Below are 22,733 nucleotides of genomic sequence, written 5' to 3'. Positions count from 1 at the left end.
GCCGATCAATGATTCTCTCTCATCACTGATGTTTCTATCTCTCTCTCCCTTCCTCTTTGAAATCAATAAAAAATATTTTTTAAAAAACTTAATAAAAAACCACAAACTAATTCTGTCATTTAGAAATGAAACATGGGTGGTAAAATACCAAGAAAATGAAATAATTATCACAAAAGTCAGAGTAATAGTTACTTCTGGATGAAGAGTTTTAAAAAGCTAAGCATACAACTGGGGAGGGAAGCTCACTCAGTTACACTGCTGTTCATTTTACTCTTTAAAATTCATAGTGTTCCTTAAACTTCAAGGCTTAAAGTGTACATAAATGTTTTACAGAGTCTTTGTTAAAAATACTTGAAAACTGAGAAAAAGAGATTCCGATGGCCTTGTGTGGCTCTCTGGGGAGTTTGGTCTTCAGGGCTTAGCCTCCTGCTTGACAACAGGGAGCAGATACAGGCTCAGCCACCTGCACAGCATCAGAAGCTAGAAACACCGGAAGGCGCAGCCCATGTTGGAGCACAAAACATATTTTAACAGCACAGCCTCTACTCTGCTTCCTCATCTCACGTAAACAAATTCTGTGTGCATTTTAACATTGGTCATAATATTTCCAGACCTTTTGGTGGCTTCTGATGTTCATTGGCTTTTGTGCTTTTAGTTTTTTAGTATTTAGAATAAGTTGTATTTTTATTATCCAGCATATCAAGTTCTCTTATTTGATTTGTATAAAGGACTTCCTATATCCACTTTTGGCCCACTACTAGGACTGGAATGAGTTTTGGAGTCACATCTAAGTAATGAAAGCAATTTATGCATTCTTAGTAAAAACATTTATTTCCAAATATATTTTTAGTCAGCTAAAGACCTTAACTTTACCCAAAATTTGAAACAACAGATGTGTGGTGATTTCTCACTTGGCTTGTGTGTATTTCAGGAAGCTGTAGAAGGAGAACTTAGGCTGCCAAGCCCAGCTCTCACCCGAGTTTCTAGCTCTAGATAACACAGGAAATTGCATGAATCCTTACTTGCTCAAGAATTCAGAATGCTCCTGCAGCCTACCTGGAGGCTGGCAAATAGGTTTCCTCTGTTTAACTGGTGGTGACTACATGGAGCATTCATTGTGTTAAGATGGAATCTGAGGCCACAACAGACTCAGGAAAAGACAATGCCGTGACTCAAATATCCATCAACAGTAAGATGGACAGTTAAACTGTATTACACTCATAAAATAGAACAGTATGAAATGTACAAAATACAGCTGTCATTAGGATCAATTTCTCGGGTATGTTGCATGCAAGCAACAATTCACGGGTCTAAGAGACAGGGAAGAGGGGGCAAGAACATCAGGTGTTTGCCATCCTGGCCCAGCACATCAAGCCCGAACTACTCTGCATACTTTTTTAAAAAATATGTTTTTACTGATTTCAGAGAAGGGAGAGGGAAAGAGAGCTAGAAACATCAATGATGAGAGAGAATCATCGTTCAGCTACCTACCTCCTGCACACCCCACACTGGGGATGGAGCCTGCAACCCAGGCACATGCCCTGGCGGGACAACCACTCTGCATACATTTAAGTCATTCATAAACTATCTTCTTACTATCTAGCTATCTTTTTCTCCATTCCCCAGGGCAAGCCATCAGGAAGATACTCTTGATGCCCCCTCACCCGTAACACATGTCACACTCCCTCCCACCTCCATGCCTTTGCCCATTATCTTCCCTTCCTGGAATTTCCTCCTACAGGACTCATCCTTAACAGTTTATCTTGTGACTCATGTTATCCATCATCCGAGAGCAAACCTTTCCAAGCCTTTCAAAATCACTCTAGATAACTACGAGCTTTCCCTTTCCTGAATTCCTTTGTCCTATCCGGCATCTGTTAAATACAGTCTTGTATTTTCTTCCCATGGGTACTACTCTCAGCTCCCCAAACAGAAGCAAATATTTCAAAAGAAAGTACTTTCTTCTCTTTTCGTGTTCTTTCCATAGTACCTTCTACACACAAAAGAACTAAGAAAAATTTATTGTTAATTGAATGACTGAAAACTGATAGAACAAATTTCCTTCCTTTTGTCCCACACCAGTTTCACCTCTACCCTGAGATACTCCTTTCTTGGAGTACAACCTCTACTCCAGGAAAAAATTTTGACTCACCAGCAGCAGCCCCACCAATCTCTCATCCTTTCTTTAGAGACAGCAGAAGTGTTGATACAAGATCTTAGAGAGTTTCTCCGTAGAGGAGAGAGGACACGCAGTCCTTGATGACCTCCTGGGTTGTATTTATGGGCAATGGGAGGAACCTTGGGCAAAGAGGGCCAACGGTAGAAGACCTATCTCCAGGTCATTACCTACCACCTCTGAGTAGAAGGTTCCCTCACTCCTAAACCCCTAATTTCCGCTATCACTTTTGTTAGGTAACTTCCTACTGCTACCATTTGCAAGATAAAATCAATCAGGCCTGAGAGCTTTTCTCCCATCAGCACTTCTATATGATCCCTCCCTCATCCTTACTGATTCATTCACAGCCCTAAGGATGCCAGTAAGAGGTGGATTTCCAAGGAAAAGCCACAGGACACCATTGAGCCTGAAGAGCAGGTTAAGTCAGAACCCACTGGAGGAAGGCCAATGTCCAAATGATCAGCAAATCAGGAAGAATTTCTAATTTGGAAATCAAATAACTGCTTTTGGATTGTGAATGATGATAAGCCACTATTTCCAGTCTCCATGAGGTCTGAGGGTGAGAGGGAAGCTCAGGCATATGTGGCCTGAAGTCAGACCTGCACAGATCCTTAGCTAGGTTCTGGGACTCCCTTCTTCTTTCCTACCATAAATTCCTTTCACCTAACTCAAATGCTTTTCCAAGTATGGCCCGTGGACCCCTTATAAATCACTTAAAAAAAAATCCTCACCCAAGGATATTTTTCCATTTGTTTCTAGAGAGTGGAAGGGAAGGAGGAGGGGGAATGAGAGAGAAACATCGATGTGAGAGACACATAGACTGGTTGCCTCCTGCATGCACCCCTACTGGGGTTGGGGAACCTGCAACCGAGGTATGTACCCTTGACTGGGAATTGAACCCGAGACTCTTTGATTTGCGGGCCGATGCGCTTACCACTGAGCAAAACTGGCCAGGGCATAAATCACTTTTAAAAATGCATATGTTCCCAACCTACCCCTGCCTAGTGAATCAGAATCTCTGGAGCTGGATCCTGGAATTTGAATTTCTAAAAAGTGCTCTCCATGATGTTTTTTATGTTCATGGAACTTCTGAAACTACTAAATCAAGGTGACCTATTTCATTTTTTTCTTTTCAAGACTTCTTTGCGCCAATTCTTCCACCAGGCCCAACACAAGGCTGGGCAGTTTCTTCCTGGGCTCCTTAGATTCTCTCTGAACAACATTTCTTTTCTATATAGATCCCAGGCCAAATGTGCTCTCCTCGGAGTCACCGGAATCAGCGCCATGCCATGCACTACTTGTTCAGAAGCTTGGTGGCCCGCCACAGACTCATGTCAGCTTCTCCTGCCATCTGACTTAGGCAAATCACACCATTTTCGCTCTCCGGTCTGAGCTGTCCATGCTCTTCAAGTCAGCTGTTACCTCAGGTCCTGCACAATCACTTCAGTCGAGGTTCTCTTACTGTCTTTCAACCCTGTACATCCCTAAAATGTCCACAAGTTTGCAATCCCTACTTCAGCATCAGCAGATGATAGGGAAAAGGGGGAAGCCCCGTCTCCCAGGCCCCATTAGGAATGGCACACTCCCTTACCAGAGCTTCTCTACAAGGCCCATCTCCACTGGGGAGGCAGAGGCATCACGGAAAAGGAGGGACGTGACATCCACTGAGCACCTACTGTGTTCAGCCTGCTCAGCTACAGTAGCATCAATCCAGTTTACGTCCTCACCTCCGATTCAAGAGACTACACATCACTCCAATGTCACAACAACTTGGCACAGATTTTGTCTGGAATTCGTCAAGATACCCAGGAAAATCTCTCACAAAGATCAGAAGCTTAAAAAAAAATCCAAACCAGGAGTCCTGAATGCCCCCGACTAGATGCCTCTGAATGCCGTTCAGGTAGGGCCATGAATATGAAACACACTAACCCGATGATGGGCATCTCTTCTGGAGGCACTTCTGCACACAGATACCTCAGTGGGCCGACTCAAGTCCAGGGAGTTAACTCCATTCAAATTCCAGTCCCTCTCAAAATACGACAGGCAAACAAAGCTCCTCATAAGGATGCACAAGTTTACATGACCACAGTCTGCTGGATGAGACTGGCTATCCTACACACATGCACACACAAACCCACACATACTCACATACCCAACCAAACCTAGATACTATCCCGCTCCAACCTCCAGAAAATAAAATATGGTGTCTGACAATTATAGGAGAGCAAAGTGCTTTAGGATTAAAGTAAAAGAAGGTCAAGTTCTAAATAAAGTTTGGAGTGCGAGTTTTGGCTAACTCCCCAGAAAAAGTCGTACCAGCAGGCAGAATCTGGAGCAGCCAGATTGGCTGACCAAGAATCCGATTCCACTGCCATGAAAGGTGTCAACAAGCCGATGGGTCACTTCAGACTATGCTTACCAGACCATGCTTATCACTCACCAGACTATGCTTATCTAGTGGGAGAAGGTTTATACTCTGGGCAAGGACCAATCCATCAGGCTTCCCCTTCCCCACATTCCTAAATGGGAGTTTTTAATATAGTTATCTGATTTTCCTTCCTTTTGTACCTTGTATGTTCTGGGGATAAATTCATCATTTGGCCCAAAAACTCTATTTAATCATATATATTGAGATCATATATATCTATACATATGGCATTGTTTTAACATTTAGTTAAAATATACATATTAATGTATATTAATCATATATTGAGAATATATATATATCTATACATACGGTATCATTTTAACATTTAGTTATTATTTTTACCTCAATCAGCTTTTTGTTAACTGAAATTTTTATTGAAGTAACTGGAGATTCCCATGTAGCATAGTTATATGAAATGATACCAATAGATTCTTTGTACACTTTGCCCAGGTTCCCCAAATGGCAACATTTTTCAAATCTACAGTATAATGTCACAAACAGGATATCGCCATTGATTCACTCTATATTACTTATATTTCCCCACTATTTTTATTTTAATCCTTAGGATATGTTGTTGTTTTTTTAATTTTTAAAGAGAGACAGAAAGAGAGAAACATCGATTGGTTGTCTCTTGTATGCACCCCACCAGGGATCAAACCCGCAACCCAGGTATGTGCCCTGATAGGAAATTGAATCTGCAACCTTTTGGTGTAAGAAATAACACTCCAACCAACTGAGCCACCCAGCCAGGATGACTACTCCAGTTTTATTGGTACTCGTGTGTGTGTGTGTGTGTGTGTGTGTGTGTGTGTAAAGTTCTACACCATTTTCTATATTTTATTTTTTGTTAATCCTCACCAGGGAATATTTTTCGATTGATTTTTAGAGAGTGGAAGGGAGAGGGAGAGACAGAGAGAAACATCGATTGGTTGCATCCTGCATGCACCCAACCAGGGCCAGGGAACCTGCAACCAAGGTACGTGCCCTTGACCAGAATCGAACCTGAGACCTTTCAGTCTGCAGGCCAACACTCTATCCACTGAGCCAAACTGGCAGGGCAAGTTCTACACCATTTTATCACCTGTGTCGGTTCACATGTCCACTACCACAGAGAAGATACTGAACAGTTCCGATATGATAAGGAGAACTTGTGTTGTCCTTTAATATCCATGCCCACTTTCCTCCCTCTCTCCTGCCTACGCAGCCCCTTACCATCACCTCTGGCAGCCACTAGTTTGTCCTCTATTTCTAAAATGTTTCCGTTTCAAAGTATTACACAACTGGAATCATACACTATGAAACCTGTGGAACTGGCTTTGTTCACTCAGCATAATTCCCCTCAAGGTTCACCCAAGTTGCACGTACTACTAGTTTGTTTCTCTTTATTGCTGAGTAATATTCCATGGCATGGATACACCACAGTTTGTTTAAGCCATTCACCTTTGAAGGACATCTGGGCTGATTCTAGTTTGGGACAATTACAAATAAAGCTTCTATGAATATTCATGTGCAGGTTTGTATAAATCAAAGTTTTCATTTCTGTGGGATAAATGCCCAACAGTGCAACTGCTGGGACGTATGGTAATTGCATATTTAGGGTTTTTTAAATTGCTGGGTGAAGGGGGTCCGTACGGGGAAAGGGGGGACAACTGTAATACTTTCAACAATAAAGATAAATTTTTAAAAACTGCCGCACTATTTTCTAAAGTGGCTGCACCATTTTACACAATTTGTGAGTGATCCAGTTTTTCACATCCTCACATGTTTGTTGATGGTTTCTAATATAACTCCCTTGTAATCTGAAAATATACTTTGTATGATTTTAAATTGTTTTAAATTTATTGAAGTTTCTGATATGGCTTAATATTTGGTCTATCCTGGAGAATGCTCCATGTGAGCTTGAGGATAATAAGTTTTTCACACTGATTTTCATACTTCCTATTCTCCCTTTAAGAGAGCAAGAGACAGAGACAGAGAGACAGAGGAAGCAGTCTAAGGTGGAGGGCCTTTTGCAGACAACTACCGCCACACACTGCTTCACCACAGGGATATGTTCTGAGAAATTGTGCGAACATCACAGAGAGCATTTACACAAGTCTAGATGGTACAGCCTACGACACACCTAGGATATGTGGCATATTCCACTGCTCCTAGGCATAAGCCTGTACAGCATGTTACTGTACAAAACAGCATGAGATTAGATCACGCACAAGAGAAAATAATACAAAATTGGAAGGAACTATAAATGAGCATGATGTTTCTTTGTTGGATGATAGAAATGTTCTAAAATTAGATGTCATAACGACTGCATAACTCTATAAATATGCTAACACTGATTGACCTATATACTTCAAACAGGTGCATTTTATGGCTTATAAATTATCTTAATAAAAATATTAACATTTAAATGTTTAAATTTTTTTAATTTACTAGCATTAAACTAGTTTTTCTTGTTGACTTAACCAGAGGTTGGAAGGAGAATTGCAAAGGGAATCATTTCTTTCTGCATGATTCAATAACAGGCAGATCTAAAATAACTTTGAGTATAAGAAAAGATACATATTCCACACTTTAAACTGCAACTGCGGGGTCTTAGAAGCCACATTCAGACCTCACTGAGGCCAAACTAGAAGAGAAAGGGTATTATATTAGCCAGAGAACTAGGACTCGTGTGACAGTGGCCCATGATGTCTCCACTGGATGTATAGCTGGGAGGTGGTCTTGCATTGTCTCCCATTGGGCATGGAGGGGCTGTGAGTGAATCTGTGGCTGGAGGTGAGATGGGTGAATCATGCATTATGGAAACTGTACATGTGGGAATTGGCTAGCACAAAGCAGAATGCTTGCTGAGGAGTACCCTATACAGTGCTATTTCACCCTCAGAAATAGTGTCTTTAGGTGCCAGTAGCCAAGCCAACATGTCACAGACATGTTTGTCTGCCCAGGCTGTACTTTACTAGAAACTTCCCGTCTTCCAAACTAGTCACCCTCCCATTCTTAAAGTTATTCGGGAAAAATAATTTTGTATTACTCAAGTCCCCTCCCTTGACCACAAATGCCTTGTCATGATGGGGGAAATCCTTCCATAGAAATGACTAGAAACAGAGTGCCAGAAACTAAAGTTGGAATATATGGCATACCAGAGCTAAAGGCAGCTCTGTTTTTTACCATGTAGTACCAGTGCCTTCCAATAAATTCCTTTTTTTCCCCCTGAAATTAATTTCAATTGGGTTTTGGTTCCATGTAACCAAATAATCCCATTCAAGTTTAAATCATTTTCTGCGTAGATTCTAGTCTGTCAGCTCTCCCACAATATACAAGGCTTAATTCACTTAAAAGTCACACCTTTACTGCAGTTCAATGGTGTCAGATGATAGCGCCTTCTCTCAGAAAAGGCCATCTCTACCCACCCTTCTAATGACAAAAGTTATACTGGGAATACAAGTAAACTATTTTAGGATTACAGTAAAGAAGGTAGGGATCTGAACTAAGTCTGGGGAGTTTAAAGGTTGGTCCAGCCCCCAGAAAAACAAATGATTAATTGGTGTTGATGGCTGTTATTATAAACCAACCCAATGCAATGTGATATAAAGCTTTTGAAAACCCAAAGAAACAGAGCAATTTGTTGAAAGCCATGTTAAGAGCTTTTGCAAGATCTTTTTTCACTGTTATTTAACTTTGGTTTAATCATATTTGGATTAGCAAAACCTGGAGCATGATGCCATTGGCTGTATAAAAATCAACTACTGGGATTGCTGAGAATTAAATTAACCAGAGGAATGGAGACAACCAAAATTCTCTATTTTTCTTTCATAAAATTTTTATTGAATAAGAAATAAGTAGCTTATCAGGCTAGATAGAGTTATCATCAAATCTCTAGCCCATGTGGACTGTGTGTCTACAAACATCTCTCCAGGTATAAGAATTCAACAACCCAGTGCTTCTGGAACAAGCCAAAATGTTCATATAGGATGGGTCACATTCAGATCTTAGAACAAAACAGTGATATTACAGACTTTACTACATCTTTAACTTAAGTATAGAAATAAAACAAACAGGGATGCGTGGAAAATGTTAAGAATCTCTCACTGTGGCTGATGTAGCTCAGTTGGTTAGAACATCATCCCATACACCAAAAGGTTATGGGTTCAATTTCTAATTTCTAATCAGGTTTCAGGTTCGGTCCCCAGTTGGGGTGCTTATGAGAGGCAACCAATCAATGTTTCTCTTTGACACTGATGTTTCTCTCTCCCTCTCTCCCTCTCCCCTCCTCTCTAAAATCAATAAAATCATATCCTCAGGTGAGAATTAAAAAAAAAAATCTAACTTCTCCTTACCATATGAAAGTTACTAAAATGGTGATTGTAGTAACAATAACAATAATAATGAAAGGTAAAAACAATAAAACCATGTAGCCCAAAGACATTTAGTGTCAGGGATGTAACTGTGCTGTGTGTAGGAGGTTTTATTTTAATATTCATTATTGTGTGGTCCATCAAATTTGCATTCCCCTCCTATTTTCCCTTAATTCTACTCTTAATATCACCTTGACCACCACAAGAAAATGACTGTTGATTAAATTATTACAATGAGGATAATACAGGCATGACAGCTTTTTACACACAGACATTTGGGGATGGAAGAACTTAACTACACACAAAAAAGTTTAAATGCATCTTACCTAATATCTGAGAGATCACATTTGTTTCCAGCGATAGCCATGACAATGTTTTCTGGACCATGTTCTTTTAGTTCTTTCACCCATTTCTTCAAGGTATGGAATGAGTCCTAAATTCAAAGGATAAATCAAGCATTGGAAAGACCCATCAACATACTAGAGTTATGTGTTCCTAACATAACGCTATGCACATAATCCTGTATAATTCTATATACAGTATTTCAACCAAGTAGAAATACAAACTCAACACAATTAATGGAGAAAAATATTTTCAGGAGGCTTACCTAGATCAACAAACTACTCCTATCTTAATACACATTCTAATATTAGCTAAATTATACTTAAATAGCCTATAAAAGGTTTCCTTTTCTAAAACTGGATAAAGTTAAGCTATATAATCTTAACCAATGTCACCCCAGTAAATTTAATAAAAATATTTCTGCAAAAAATACAAATAAAAAATAAAACTGAAAGCAAACAAGAAAAAAAAAACCTTCATAAACATGGACAATAGTATGGTGGTTACCAGAGGGAAGAGGGGTGAGGAGTAGTAAAGGGTAAAGGGGGTCAAAATATGGTGACGGAAGATTTGACTTTGAGTGGTAAATACAGTGCAATTACACATGATGTATCATAGAGTTGTACACTTGAAACCTATATAATTTTATTAACTAATATCACCCCAATAAGTTTAATTTAAAAAGTAATAATAGCTCCATTAAAAGTGAAATAAGCCACTCATTTGTGGAATATAATGAACAACATAAACTGATGAACAAGGACAGATCCAGAGACGGAGAGGCATCGATCAGACCGTCGGGCCTCGGAGGGAAGGTGGGGTGGGGGGAACCAACCAAAGGACTTATATGCAAGCATATAGGCCTAACCAATGGACACGGACAACGGGGGGTGAGGGCATGAGTGGGGGGGATAGGGGGTAACGTGGGGATAAGGACACATATGTAATAACTTAATCAATAAAATTTTTTAAAAAAAGTATAGCCTTGACTTACCATGAAAAAGGACTAAATCATAGGACTAAGACAATGTTCATGCTTACCTCAGGAAAGAAAAAGGAATCTCTCTCTCTCTCTCTCTCTCTCTCTCTCTCTCTCTCACACACACACACACACACACTTTAGAGCAGCAGTTCTCAACCTGTGGGTCGTGACCCCTTTGGGGGTCGAATGACCCTTTCACAGGGGTCGCCTAAGACCATTGGAAAACACATATATAATTACATATTGTTTTTGTGATTAATCACTATGCTTTAATAATGTTCAATTTGTAACAATGAAATCGGGGGTCACCACAACATGAGGAACTGTATTAAAGGGTCGCGGCATTAGGAAGGTTGAGAACCACTGCTTTAGAGTCTGTTTTCCTTTCTGTCCTTTACTCACAACTGTCCTCCAGGAAACAAGCCAAGGCAGATACCACGTTTAGGTAAAAGTGGTCAGGAACTCCTGGATGGTAACTGTGATGACTCATTAAACTAGCAGTCCTGTGCACTGAGTCAGCGCTCCAGGAGTGGGGAAAAAATGTCAGCAAACCACTGCAGTCAGTGGTTGATATCCTGGATCCTCAATGTGATCACTAAAAATATACTTATATGTACACAAACACACTATCCATACATAAACACTCTCCTTGGCATTTTATGTAGTGTGATTGGAGCATTAATAGAAGATAAGTCTTTTATAATTATAAAGCATGCAGAACTTAAAAATAAATTTCCTTTTCCTAAAAAGCTGATATTCTAGACAATAGTACTAGCAGGCATGACCCTGCCTCTATAGGCAAACAGTCAAATTTTAAAAATGAATGTTCGCCCTAGCCGGTTTGGCTCAGTGGATAGAGCATCGGCCTGCGGACTGAAGGGTCCAGGTTTGATTCCAGCCAAGGGCACATGCCTGGGTTGCAGGCTCGATCCCCAGTAGAGGGTATACAGGAAGCAGCCAATCGATAATTCTCTCTTATCATTGATGTTTCTATCTCTCTCCCTCTCCCTTCCTCTCTGAAGTAAATAAATAAATAAATAAATATGAATGTTCACTGTTGTTTATCTAAGTTAGCAGATAAACCTGGAATCTTCCTTACATACAGGTGATATAAACTCAATATCTAGTGTTCATTATCCCTGACAACCACATTATGAAATCTCATTCCAGGCTACTGTCAAGATTTAAGCAGTGAAATCTCTTCTTTGGTCTTTCTAAGAGATAGAATCACCATAAGTGACATCTAAATTCTAAAGGTGACATGCTTACCTGTTTGGTAATATCATACACTATGACAGCTGCAGCGGATCCACGATAGTACATGGGAGCCAAGGAATGGAACTGTTTAGGAACAATAAATAGTTTTAGGCCAAAGTGAATGCATTTTATGCAACCCCAAATTAAATGTAAAACTTTACCCTACAGCACCCCTAGAAGATCCCTGAATCCCCCCTAGAATTTTCCCAGGGTTCATATCAGATATAAATATTTCTCCTTGACTACACATATACGCTTAAGGTTTACAGACCATGAAATTCACTCTTGGGCAAAGGCCAAAAATAAATTTTCTTTTAAATATTAATATCCTATGAATTGTCTTTTCTCTGCTGCTCATCACTTATTTGATATGGCTGACCCAGGGCAATCTTATTAGAATTACACAGCAGTAAGTAAAAGATGTTTCCCAAAAAGAGGAAGAGAGGAGACTGTACAGGTCACAAGACCCTCACTGAGCCATTAATGAGGAACACTGCAGCAAGGGCACCTCGGCAACCGCCCTCGGGTCTTGGATGGCTGCATCCCTCCACCACATGACAAATGGTGAGAGCGATGAGCTCCATTCCAGAATGGGAACAAAGCAAGTCTCATCGGTCACTAGAATCATTTATCCCCAAGCAGGATACATATAGATTTTATGTATAGTTGAAGAATGTATCTTTGAATATATTTTGGAGGGGTTTTGAAAGTCAATAAGAAAAAGATAATTCAGCTCAACAACAAAAAAAAATGGACAAAGGTGATAGGTAGATAGGTCACAGAAGAAGAGATATAAATTGCCAATGAATATTTTAAACCATGTCCAATTATACTAAAATAAAATAAAAGCAATAATGAGGCATTTATTAATTTATTAAATATTCAAAAGATTTATCATATCCAGTCAGTACGGAATTGGTAAGGGAGGCACTAAACTACATGGGAATCTATTTTAAGACTTTCTTATAAGAAGATGCTCAATATCATTGAACATCAGGGAAATGCAATTCAAAGCCACAATGAGATATCACCTCACATCTATGAGGATGGCTATTAAACAAAAACCCTGAAAGCTAACAAATGTTAGTGAGGATGTGGAGAAAAGGGAACCCTTATAAATTGTTAGTGGGAATGTAAATTGGTACAGCCATTATGGAAAACAGTATGAAGGTTCCTCAAAAAATTACAAGTAGAATTACCATAGGATCCCTTTGGGGTATATACACAATCAAGAGAAATGAAATCAGTGCCTCAAAGAGATATCTGCACTCCCATCTTCACTGCAGTATTAATCACAATGGATAAGACATGGAAACAACCTAAGTGTTCATCAACGAATGAATGGATAAGAAAATGTGAGATATATGTATATACAATGGAATATTATCCAGCCTTATAAAAGAAAGAGTGCCTGCCATTTTCAACAATATGGATGAGCCTGGAGTACATCATGCTACATGAAATAAGCTAGACACCGAAAGAAAAAAACTGCATGATCTCACTTATATATGAAATCTAAAAAAGTTAAATATATAGAAGCGGAGAGTAGAACAGTGGCTACAAGGAGTTTAGGGTGGCTGGGAGGATGGAAGATGTTGGTCAAAGGGACAAAGTTGTCATTATGTTAGATGAATAAGTTCTAGAGATGTAATGTACAGCACCATGGCTATCCTATATAATAAAAGGCTAATATGCAAATCGACCAAACGGCAGAATGACCAGTCGCCATGATACACACTGACCACCAGGGGGCAGATGCTCAACGCAGGAGCTGCCTCCTGGTGGTCAGTGAGCTCCCACAGGGGGAACACCGCTCAGCCAGAAGCCAGGCTCATGGCTGGCGAGTGCAACGGTGGTAGCAGTAGCCTTACCTGCCTCTGCGGCAGTGCTAAGGATGTCTGACTGCCAACTTAGGCCCACTCTCCATGGGGAGTAGGCCTAAGCCGTCAGTCGGACATCCCCCGAGGGCTCTCAGACTGCGAGAGGGTGTAGGCCAGGCTGAGCCCCCCGCCCCCACACCGAGTGCATGAATTTCATGCACTGAGCCTCTAGGGGTTAATAATAGTATGCTAAATCTGGAAATTTGCCAAAAAGCTAGATTTCAGATGCTTTCACAAGTAAAAAAAGGTAAGAAGATATGTTAATTACACTGACAATAGTAATCATTTTACTATGTATACATACATCAAATCATCATGTTGTATACCTAAAATATATATGAATTTTATTTTTTAAAAAGAAACACCTTCTTTCAAAGCCACTGTTGGTAATATATATCAAAAGTTTAAATGTGCATACTGGTTAAACCAGTATTTCCACTTGTAGGAACATATACTAGAGTTATCTTCATACACACAAAGATATAATCTCGGTTACACATGGGAGCAAATATTATGAAACCAACCTAGATTAATCATAGAGAATGCACCAATGGCATATGTATGTAAGGGAATATTCCACAACAATTAAAATGATGAGGAGGATTTTTATTTCTGGGAAAAGGTGTCTCTGACATACTGTTAAATGAAAAAAACAGACTGAAAGCAGCATATGCCGCATAATATAATTTAAGTAAAAGGTGTGTAGGTGTGTGTGTGTACAGGTATGAAATGCTTCTCAAAATGTTAACAGTGGGATTTCTTAGTGATTTGTACATTTCCTTACAAGAATCTGAATAGTATACATTTTTACAATGATTTTTAAATAAAATGGTTTTTAACTTCTTAAAAAAGTAGCCATTTTTATTGGGGAGTAGGAGAGGGCACAGGGAGGGAAGGAAGCAAGAATGGATCCTGAAGCTTTTCCAGCAAACAACAGAAGTATCACTCATTCATTTTTATTTATCACCCAATACTTATCCTGGAATAAGTACTTGCCAAGATCAGCCCGCAGGTTTCCCTTTCATTGTTCCCCTTTTACTGCTAGTGCGGCTCTCACAGAGTGGACAGAAGCAGGCAACTCTTGCCCTACTCCACGCCCTCATGCACGGCACCACCTTAAAAAGAAGCTGGTGCCTCTGTGGTTGTGGGCTGGATGGAGCTCAGGATGAACTCAGGAGTTCCCAGCTGAAGGGCCTGGGCCTCTTGCCAGGACTCACCAGAGGACAGCACGCCATTTCCACGTGTGCCTTTCCATAGTCAATGACTGCCCAACGCTGTGTTTGTTATAATATTAGGCATCAATAAAACTATTTTAATCCATCCTTTGGCAATTCACTCCACATGTAGAAAACATAATAAAAATTTCTGCCCAAACGAAGAAAAATACCACAATGTATTTTTGAAACAGTCCTGCTTTGCTAAGGGTAGGGAATGCATATAAAAGTGTCCTTGTAGCGCGATCATATAAAATGTTCATTTTTTTCAAAGTAGCCTCCATATAAGACCGGTCCATTTAAACACACCAAATAGGAGAATCAGTACAAAATGTGTATCTCAAAAATCAAGGTACATGTGGGCGCAAACACAGAGAGGGACAAACCGTGGCTATCTTCTAAGACAGAGTTCATTTTCAGCTGTAAGACCATGAACTGAATCTAAAATGGTCACTGGTGTGCTGGTCTCATGAATTATTGAATAGGTCTTTGTATATAATGCATTACTTGTTCTTTCCTTCCTCCAAATGGAATCATTTTGAAATAAATCTGTTGGTGAAGCCACTTACACGACTTTATTGCCGGGGACTTGGGAGTTTTAATGACTTCAAGTTTGCATCTCAGTTCTAAAACCCAATAATGCATTGACCAAAGGATAATACTTGTGGAGGACAATAGGATAAATCACTTCCAGCCTACAACATACATACTTTTCCTCATACGAATATAAAACAAAAGCACCACAATCAGCCTCAATACTCGTGACATGATTCAATTTCCACGGGGTCAGAAGACTGACAAAGCACTCCCATAAAAGATTTCTTCTAGAAACAAAGTTCACAATCAGGGGAAGTTGATAAAATTTTTTTAAATCTCACCTTGAAAGGTTATTTGAAAATTAGCAAAACAGATGCCAATTCAAAATTCTTTCTTCTCTAACTATCAGAGTATCTATAATACCAAATTAAAATGTTCAGATAACTCTTAGAACTCTTAGAACAAACACAGGAAATTGTGAAAAGCCAATTTGTCCCCTCCAAAGAAATGGCTGTTTGTGTTCTTAGTATGTGTGAATGCTTGTTGTTGTTTTTTTAAAAATATGTTTTTATTCATTTTAGAGAGAGAGAAAAGGGGGGAGGGAGAGAGAAACATGGATGTGAGAAACATCAATTGGTTGCCTCTCGCACACACCCTGACCTAGGATGGAACCTGCAACCTGGGTATGTGTCCTGACCAGGAACTGAACCAGTGACTTTTCGTGCCGGGAGCCGGTCCATGCTTGCTGTTTCAAGGGACCTGGCATATATGGCATACTTTTCTTAATATGTTTGCTCACCTTCTTGGCACTATGTGTTTTAACCAAGGTCACCTCTGAGAAAGGTTGAATCCCCAGGTAGGGATTTTCCCCTGAAGTTAGGGAGGGAATAAAACCCCTCAACTAAGTGCCAGGCGGGTAATTAATCACTTTAACTATATGAACAATCATGCTTAAGCTACATAATCTTTACTCCCTGGAATGGAGATAAGAAACGCCCTAACCTTTGTAATAGAGATTGATAGGATTGAATCAACTGGTATAAATACAGTTGTAACAAGACAGAAAGAGACAGAACTTAGAACACAGAGCTTAGAAGACAGAACCAAGAGAGACAGAGCCTAGGCACGGAACCTACGGGAGCGTTCTCTGGAGACGGAGGAGCTTCGCTGGAGAGAGCATGGCAGGAGATCCTGGACAGAGGCTGGCCTCAGAGCCTGGAGATGGAGCCTAGCGAGAGAACATGGCAAAAGATCCTGGACTGAACCTGACTACAGAAATATGGCAAGAGAACCTGACTAGAACCTGGTGACCGAACCTGGCTGGAGATCTCAGACAGAACCTGGCTGGAGAACCTAGCGAGGGAACATGGCCACAGAACCTGGCTGGAGATCCGAAGCAGAACCTCTCTGGAGATCCAGACCAGAACTTGGCTGGAGATCCGGGCTAGAGATCCTGGCTAGGCTGCTGATCAACTGAACGCTGTCTCCGTGTCCTTCCTTCTTCGCCGACTCCGTCTACGCCTTTGGGGTCCCCTGGACCTGCTGGGGTTGGCCCCCAGCACTTTCGGTGCATAGGATGATGCTCAACCAATTGAGCCACACCAGCCAGGGGAAATGCTTGTTTTTTCATTGTTGACTGTCTACAGCAGGGGTGGAGAATGGCCTGAGAAATCATTTGGTCTGGCCCTGCCAAGGCATTACGGGTGAGTTAATTAAATGTTCAATCAAATATGGCAGGCTAATTTTTAAGTTGATTATTTTGTATGGCCCGAGGATGATGTTATAAATATCCAAATGGCCCTTGGCAGAAAAAAGGTTCTCTATCCCTGGTCCACAGGATAAGAGAGAAGGGAATGGCCTTCAAGCTCCTTAGGTCCTCAGCTTTGACAGATGGATGCTAATAACCCTGTCCCCGCTTTCATCAACTGGTAGAAGCAACTGGCCAGTGTATTTTGAAAGCATTGAAAACGTTCATACACTTTGATTCAACAATTCCACTACTTAAGGGAATAATCAGAGATGATCACAAAGTAACCAGAACTCATTCTAGAATGATCAATAATGCTGAAAAATTGGAACCACCCTCAATGCCTAAAAATCAGGAACTGAAAACATAAATTTGGCTTAGCAATATAATGGACTATTAGGCAGAGCAATTAAACTCAGGTTTCTGAAGAGCATGAAATGGCACAGGAGGAAAGATGGCCTAGTTTGGTATTTTCCGAAGGTCTTCTGCAGAACCCTGTATCCTTGAGGTGCTTTCTGGAAAAAAAAAAAAGCTTTCTTAGCCAAATAAGTTTGAGGAACACCACATATAACAATGTTCCCTGGAGGCCTACAAGATATTATTAGTACCTTAGAGACTCTGAAAAATGTTTATAGTAAAAAAACCATTTATTTTGTTTGAACTCAGGATTTCTCATTTATTTTTGAAGTAGTACATATTAACATCTAGGGAACCAGTGTGCTCAGAACCGGCCATAGGGCGTAGTATGAAGATCTAGACTCAAGGCGGAATCCGGAGACAGTGGCTGGCTTTACACTTTTTCATATTCTATAAAATGGAGGAAAAGGTAAGGATAGGGTCGGTGGTGATAGCGAAGGTTCTTCCAGCTCCATGACAACACTCGCGGCCAAGGTGAGGCAGGCTCTGGATAGAAAGAATCTCCCTCCCTTGCTGGACTCTTGATTTTACAGAGGCCTTACCTGCAACACAAACCTCCCTTCTGCCTATCCCACACTGTGTGTGTGTGTGTGTGTGTGTGTGTGTGGGTGTACTCAGCACACAGTGGAAAGTATTATTCCAAGAAATGTCCTAATCCCTCAGACCACCCAGTCTGCTTCAGGCAAAATTCCTTAAATGCAGGTTTGTGGCATCATAAATTCCACAGCAGCAAAACTCGGCATGTCAAGAATGAGCAGTGGTGGAAAATACACGAAGTTTCCAAACAAGGACAGGCTCCAGCTGGGGTGGGCCTCCCCAGATGAGGATTATCCAGGCCCCAAGTCTCAGGCATCGGGTCCAGGAGCTTGCAGGGATTGGTTCTATACTATGATTTTCAGAGAACGCTCTGTCCCTGGGGAGTCGCTTCAAAGCATCCTGAGAGCCGGTGCTGGTCTATCTCAGGTGCCAGTGCACAGTCAGAAATGTTCACCCTCCCACAGAACACTGGGGCCATGAACTGTCAAGGGCAGAAGCCAAAACATCCTGAGGGCCATTAGGATTCAAACAAGGAGGGAAGTGGTAGAGGAAAATTCCTGACATTCCCAACATTCTCAGCTGGCAAAAGTTGAATGGAAAAACCATTACTGAATGTTCTCTCTGTGCCATTCAGAAGAACATCCCTGACTTTCACACAGACCCTCTCTCTCCACAGAAAAGCAGAGGGTCTGTTTCATATGCTTACGCAAATGTCCTAAAGCCCAAAAGTTTATAAAGTTGAACAGAAAAGGGGCTGGGAGATTACAGCATACTGAATTATTAACAGTGGTTATTTCTGAATAATTCCACATAGGCAGACCACCATTTATTTTAATATTTCTGATCTTTTAAAAAATTTTAAAAGGATATGGTACTTTTGCAATGAGAAGGGGACTTTTTCCCCTTTCGTTTTACTTGTTTCTTTTTTTTTTTTTAATATACTTTACTGATTTTTTTACAGAGAGGAAGGGAGAGAGATAGAGAGTTATAAACATCGATCAGCTGCCTCCTGCACATCTCCCACTGGGAATGTGCCCGCAACCAAGGTACATGCCCTTGACCGGAATCGAACCTGGGACCCTTCAGTCCGCAGGCTCTATCCACTGAGCCAAACCGGTTTCAGCTACTTGTTTCTTTTAATGTGCCAATTAACATCAAAGAGCTTCCTCAGCATTCAGGAATCAAAGGGATGAAGCTAAGTACCAGGAGGGGGTGGGGCTTAGAGGTGACCTGACATGCATTTGACTTCTATGGACAAGGTGCTGTGCAAATTTTCTGTAGGAGAAAATGATCCATCACAAGTCCAAACATTTTTCCATTAAAAAGGTGTTGTAGGGAGGGTATGGATTAGTGTCTTTTAAAAGACAAGGTAATGAACTGGCATATTTTGATGCCTAGAATAATGCATAAAACAGAATCAAAGTTCTGAAATGCTATTGAAATTCATTCTTTCATGAATACCCAACTGCAGGGAACCTCAGTGCTAATCCCTGTGTTGAGGAGCAAATGGAATCTCCTAAAAGTCCAGAACTATGGCCCGTCCCACCCCACAGCCACCGGTTTATGCAGTTGGAGGAAATGCCATTCAGGCTGGTCATGTCTCTCCCTCTCTCTTCTCTGCTCAGGTTGATTTAGTCTCTCATCCTTAGCCCTCCCGTTCCATGTAAATGTCCAACTTTGAGATAAGTCTCCCTGAAGAATGGGACAACAGGCAAACATCACCAGGATCACACCCAAACAGGCAAACATCACCAGGGAACATGCCTGAACAGGACAGACCCAGGGTCTGAGAGCCGCCATGGCAGGGCCTGAGGCAGCACTCCTCAGCCACTCCTCCCTCTTTTCCCCAGCCCAGGCCATCTTGCCTTGAGTGCCATCCAGAAGCTTCCATCAGAACATTTAGATATTGCAGTGGCCTCCATACTAGCTATACAATAGCCAGAGGAACCCTGATTTAACAGCTGACTTTATGACATTTATTTACATCAAGCATGTCAAACTCGTGGCCCGTGGGCCACATGCGGCCCACAATGAATATTTTTGTGGCCCAGCCAATATAACGGTATGTAAGAAACATTTTAATAAAAATTTCATAACTTAATTTTTACACTATCCTGTTATACATAATTATTAATAACAAACTACGTTTGCTAATGACTGATTACTATAATCGTGTTGCATTCATTTCCTTACGCACAGGCGCACCATTTCTCTCTACTAATACTAGCAGCGAATATTTTAGCAGTCAATTGCCACGTCATTAGTCTTGGACTGACTTTTTTGGTATGCGCAACAGGAAATATTTTGCTTTTGGAGAACAAGAAAAATAGGTTTATTTGCGTTACGCTTATTAATTTGTGCAGTTATTCAGTGTCTGGTAAGTTAATGTTCAAGAAAAACATAAATTTTTATTAAAATGTTCAATTATTTTATGTTAACAATTACTCACTTATTTCAGCCCTTTGTATTCATCATGTCTCTATCAGAATAAACCTACCTTTCTGTGAAAATTGAAGCTTTTGTTCTTTTGTGGCCCACATAAACTTAAACCTTGTTTATTTGGCCCGTGTTAGCCTTTGAGTTTGACATGCTTGATTTACATAGACCATTAAATCTATTTTCAACATTTTATTATGGAAATTTTCAAACAAATACACAAGAAGAGAGCATAATATGATGCATGATGCATGTCCATTTTCTCATCCCCTAGGGCAGTGATGGCGAACCTATGACACTTGTGTCAGAGGTGACAGGCGAACTCATTTTTTTGGTTGATTTTTCTTTGTTAAATGGCATTTAAATATATAAAATAAATATCAAAAATATAAATATTTGTTTTACTATGGTTGCAAATATCAAAAAATTTCTATATGTGACACCAGAGTTAAGTTAGGGTTTTTCAAAATGCTGACACGCCGAGCTCAAAAGGTTCACCATCACCGCCCTAGACACTTAAACACTAGGCCCCTCTCCTGTTTGCCTCCAGCCCCTGGCCTCCTCTCTGCTCCGACACAAGCAGCCACATGGCGCCTCAAGGCCTCCCCACATACCTTCCCCCAACCTGGACCCTGCTCCCCTCAACATCCACAAGGCTCACTCCTTCATTTCATCACGCCTTTTCTCAACTGCCACCTCCTCTGAGAACCCATCCCTGACCCCCTATCTGGGCCACAGCAGGGACTCATATTTAATGACTGAACACGTGATGAATCAATAACCCTGTCAAGACAGGTAGACGATAGGGCTATTCTCATTTTATAGATGAGGGAATGGGCTCACAATGGTTAAGTAAATTGCCCACAGACACCCAGCTCTTCTATGGTAGAACTAGACCTTGAACACAGGAATTCTAACAACACACCCCATGCTTTGTCCACCCCTCAGTTGCTTCTCTGAAATAAAACATTGCTTAAAATGATGAAATGAAGATTTAGCTTATGCTGAATTTACTCATTTATTTGACAAGTATCTACTGAACACTAGATACATGACAGATACTGTTCTTAGCAATGGGGAGATATGAGTTGGTAGGCAGAATGATATCCTCTAAAGATGTCCATGTCCTAATCCTTTGCATCTGTGAATATATTATGGTCCATGGCAAAGGGGGATTAAGGTTGGAGTTCAGGTTGCTAACCAACTGATCCTGAGATGGGGAGATTGTCCTAATGGGCCCAATGTCAACCCAACCGTCCTTACTAGTGGAAAAGGGAGGCAAGAGAGTCAGAGAGATTTGAAGATGCTGTGCTGCTGAAGATGGAGGAAGGGGCCACTAACCAAGGAAAACAGGCAGCCTCTCTGAAAGAGGCAAGGATACTGATTCTTCCCGGGGCCTCCAGAAAGGAACACAGCCCTGACTGTAGTTTATATTGGCCATAAGACTCATTTTGGACTTCTGACCTTCAGAACTGTGAGAGAAGGAATATACTAAATGTATATTTAGTATCTGTGGTCATCTGTTACAGCAGCCACAGGAAACAAACAGAAAAGGGGAAGAAGACAAGATCACTGGCCTCAAAAAGTGAATGTTTTCTTGGAGTGAGGATGAAGTCAGGCTGCCTTCAAAGAGGCTGCTCTGGATACAACTCTCCAAACAGCAATGTCTGTGCTCTGAGGACACTCCAGCTGTCCCTGTTCAGACGTGTCCTTGAGCACCTCAGGAGCATGTCCTTTTGGTAATTACATGAAGTCCAGGTGCCTGATTTCCTTGTCAAGAATGAGATTCATAGGCCTCATAGTGTCCTGTGCCTGCATTTTAACCAGATTTAGGAAATTAACTGTATAAAAGAAAGAATAGGGAGAGGAGGGGAGAACAGGAAACACAACCAGGTAAAGTTCTTCTTAGATGCTTAATAAATGCAACCCTACCTCACCCCCCAATGCCCATCTCCAGCTCGGATGCTGTAATCTTTGCCAAGGGTACTCCGAGAGTCAGCAGAACGGAAATTGGCTTCAACCCAAAGGCCAGACAGTGTCTCACAATTAGAAGCTGCGTAGGGCATCCCAGACTAAAATGCACACCAGCAAAACATCGTGGCGAACTTGTGAAGACTCTAACAGTCACCTTCCCTCCTAGAACTGCCTGTCCCTGAGGAAGATAGAGGGGAGGTGTCCGTGCAGAAGGGGAAGGGGGCTGGGTCTACTATCAGGCAGAAGCTCATCCTTGCTTTCTAAGATCAACTCAGGGTTGAGATTTTCCTCCCCACTGTTCCTGTCTCACACTTCCCATTCCCTTTCCTCTACTCCCAGCTTTCCCATCTCACTGGCCACGTGCAGAAATGTTTCGAGTGTTTTCCAAAGGACTTACTAAATTTATTCTAACATGTGGACATGTCCTTCCTCCTTCTCTCCTGTCAGTGGC

At 41.0% G+C, this 22,733-nt stretch overlaps 1 protein-coding gene across 1 annotated transcript in view; it reads right to left on the bottom strand.

Annotated features, from left to right (window-relative positions):
• RAB31 (RAB31, member RAS oncogene family) overlaps positions 1 to 22,733 on the bottom strand; it is a 118,026-nt gene that overhangs the window by 25,866 nt on the left and 69,427 nt on the right. Inside the window, exons 4-5 of the mRNA XM_059706638.1 lie at positions 11,553 to 11,624; positions 9,286 to 9,392 (exon numbers count right to left, since the gene is read on the bottom strand). Of these exons, the coding sequence (XP_059562621.1) occupies positions 9,286 to 9,392; positions 11,553 to 11,624 (179 nt within the window). The remainder of the gene's footprint in view (positions 1 to 9,285; positions 9,393 to 11,552; positions 11,625 to 22,733) is intronic.

Source organism: Myotis daubentonii, chromosome 8, assembly GCF_963259705.1.
Source record: "Myotis daubentonii chromosome 8, mMyoDau2.1, whole genome shotgun sequence".
NCBI lineage: Eukaryota > Metazoa > Chordata > Mammalia > Chiroptera > Vespertilionidae > Myotis > Myotis daubentonii.
This window is presented reverse-complemented; position numbering and strand designations above follow the sequence as displayed.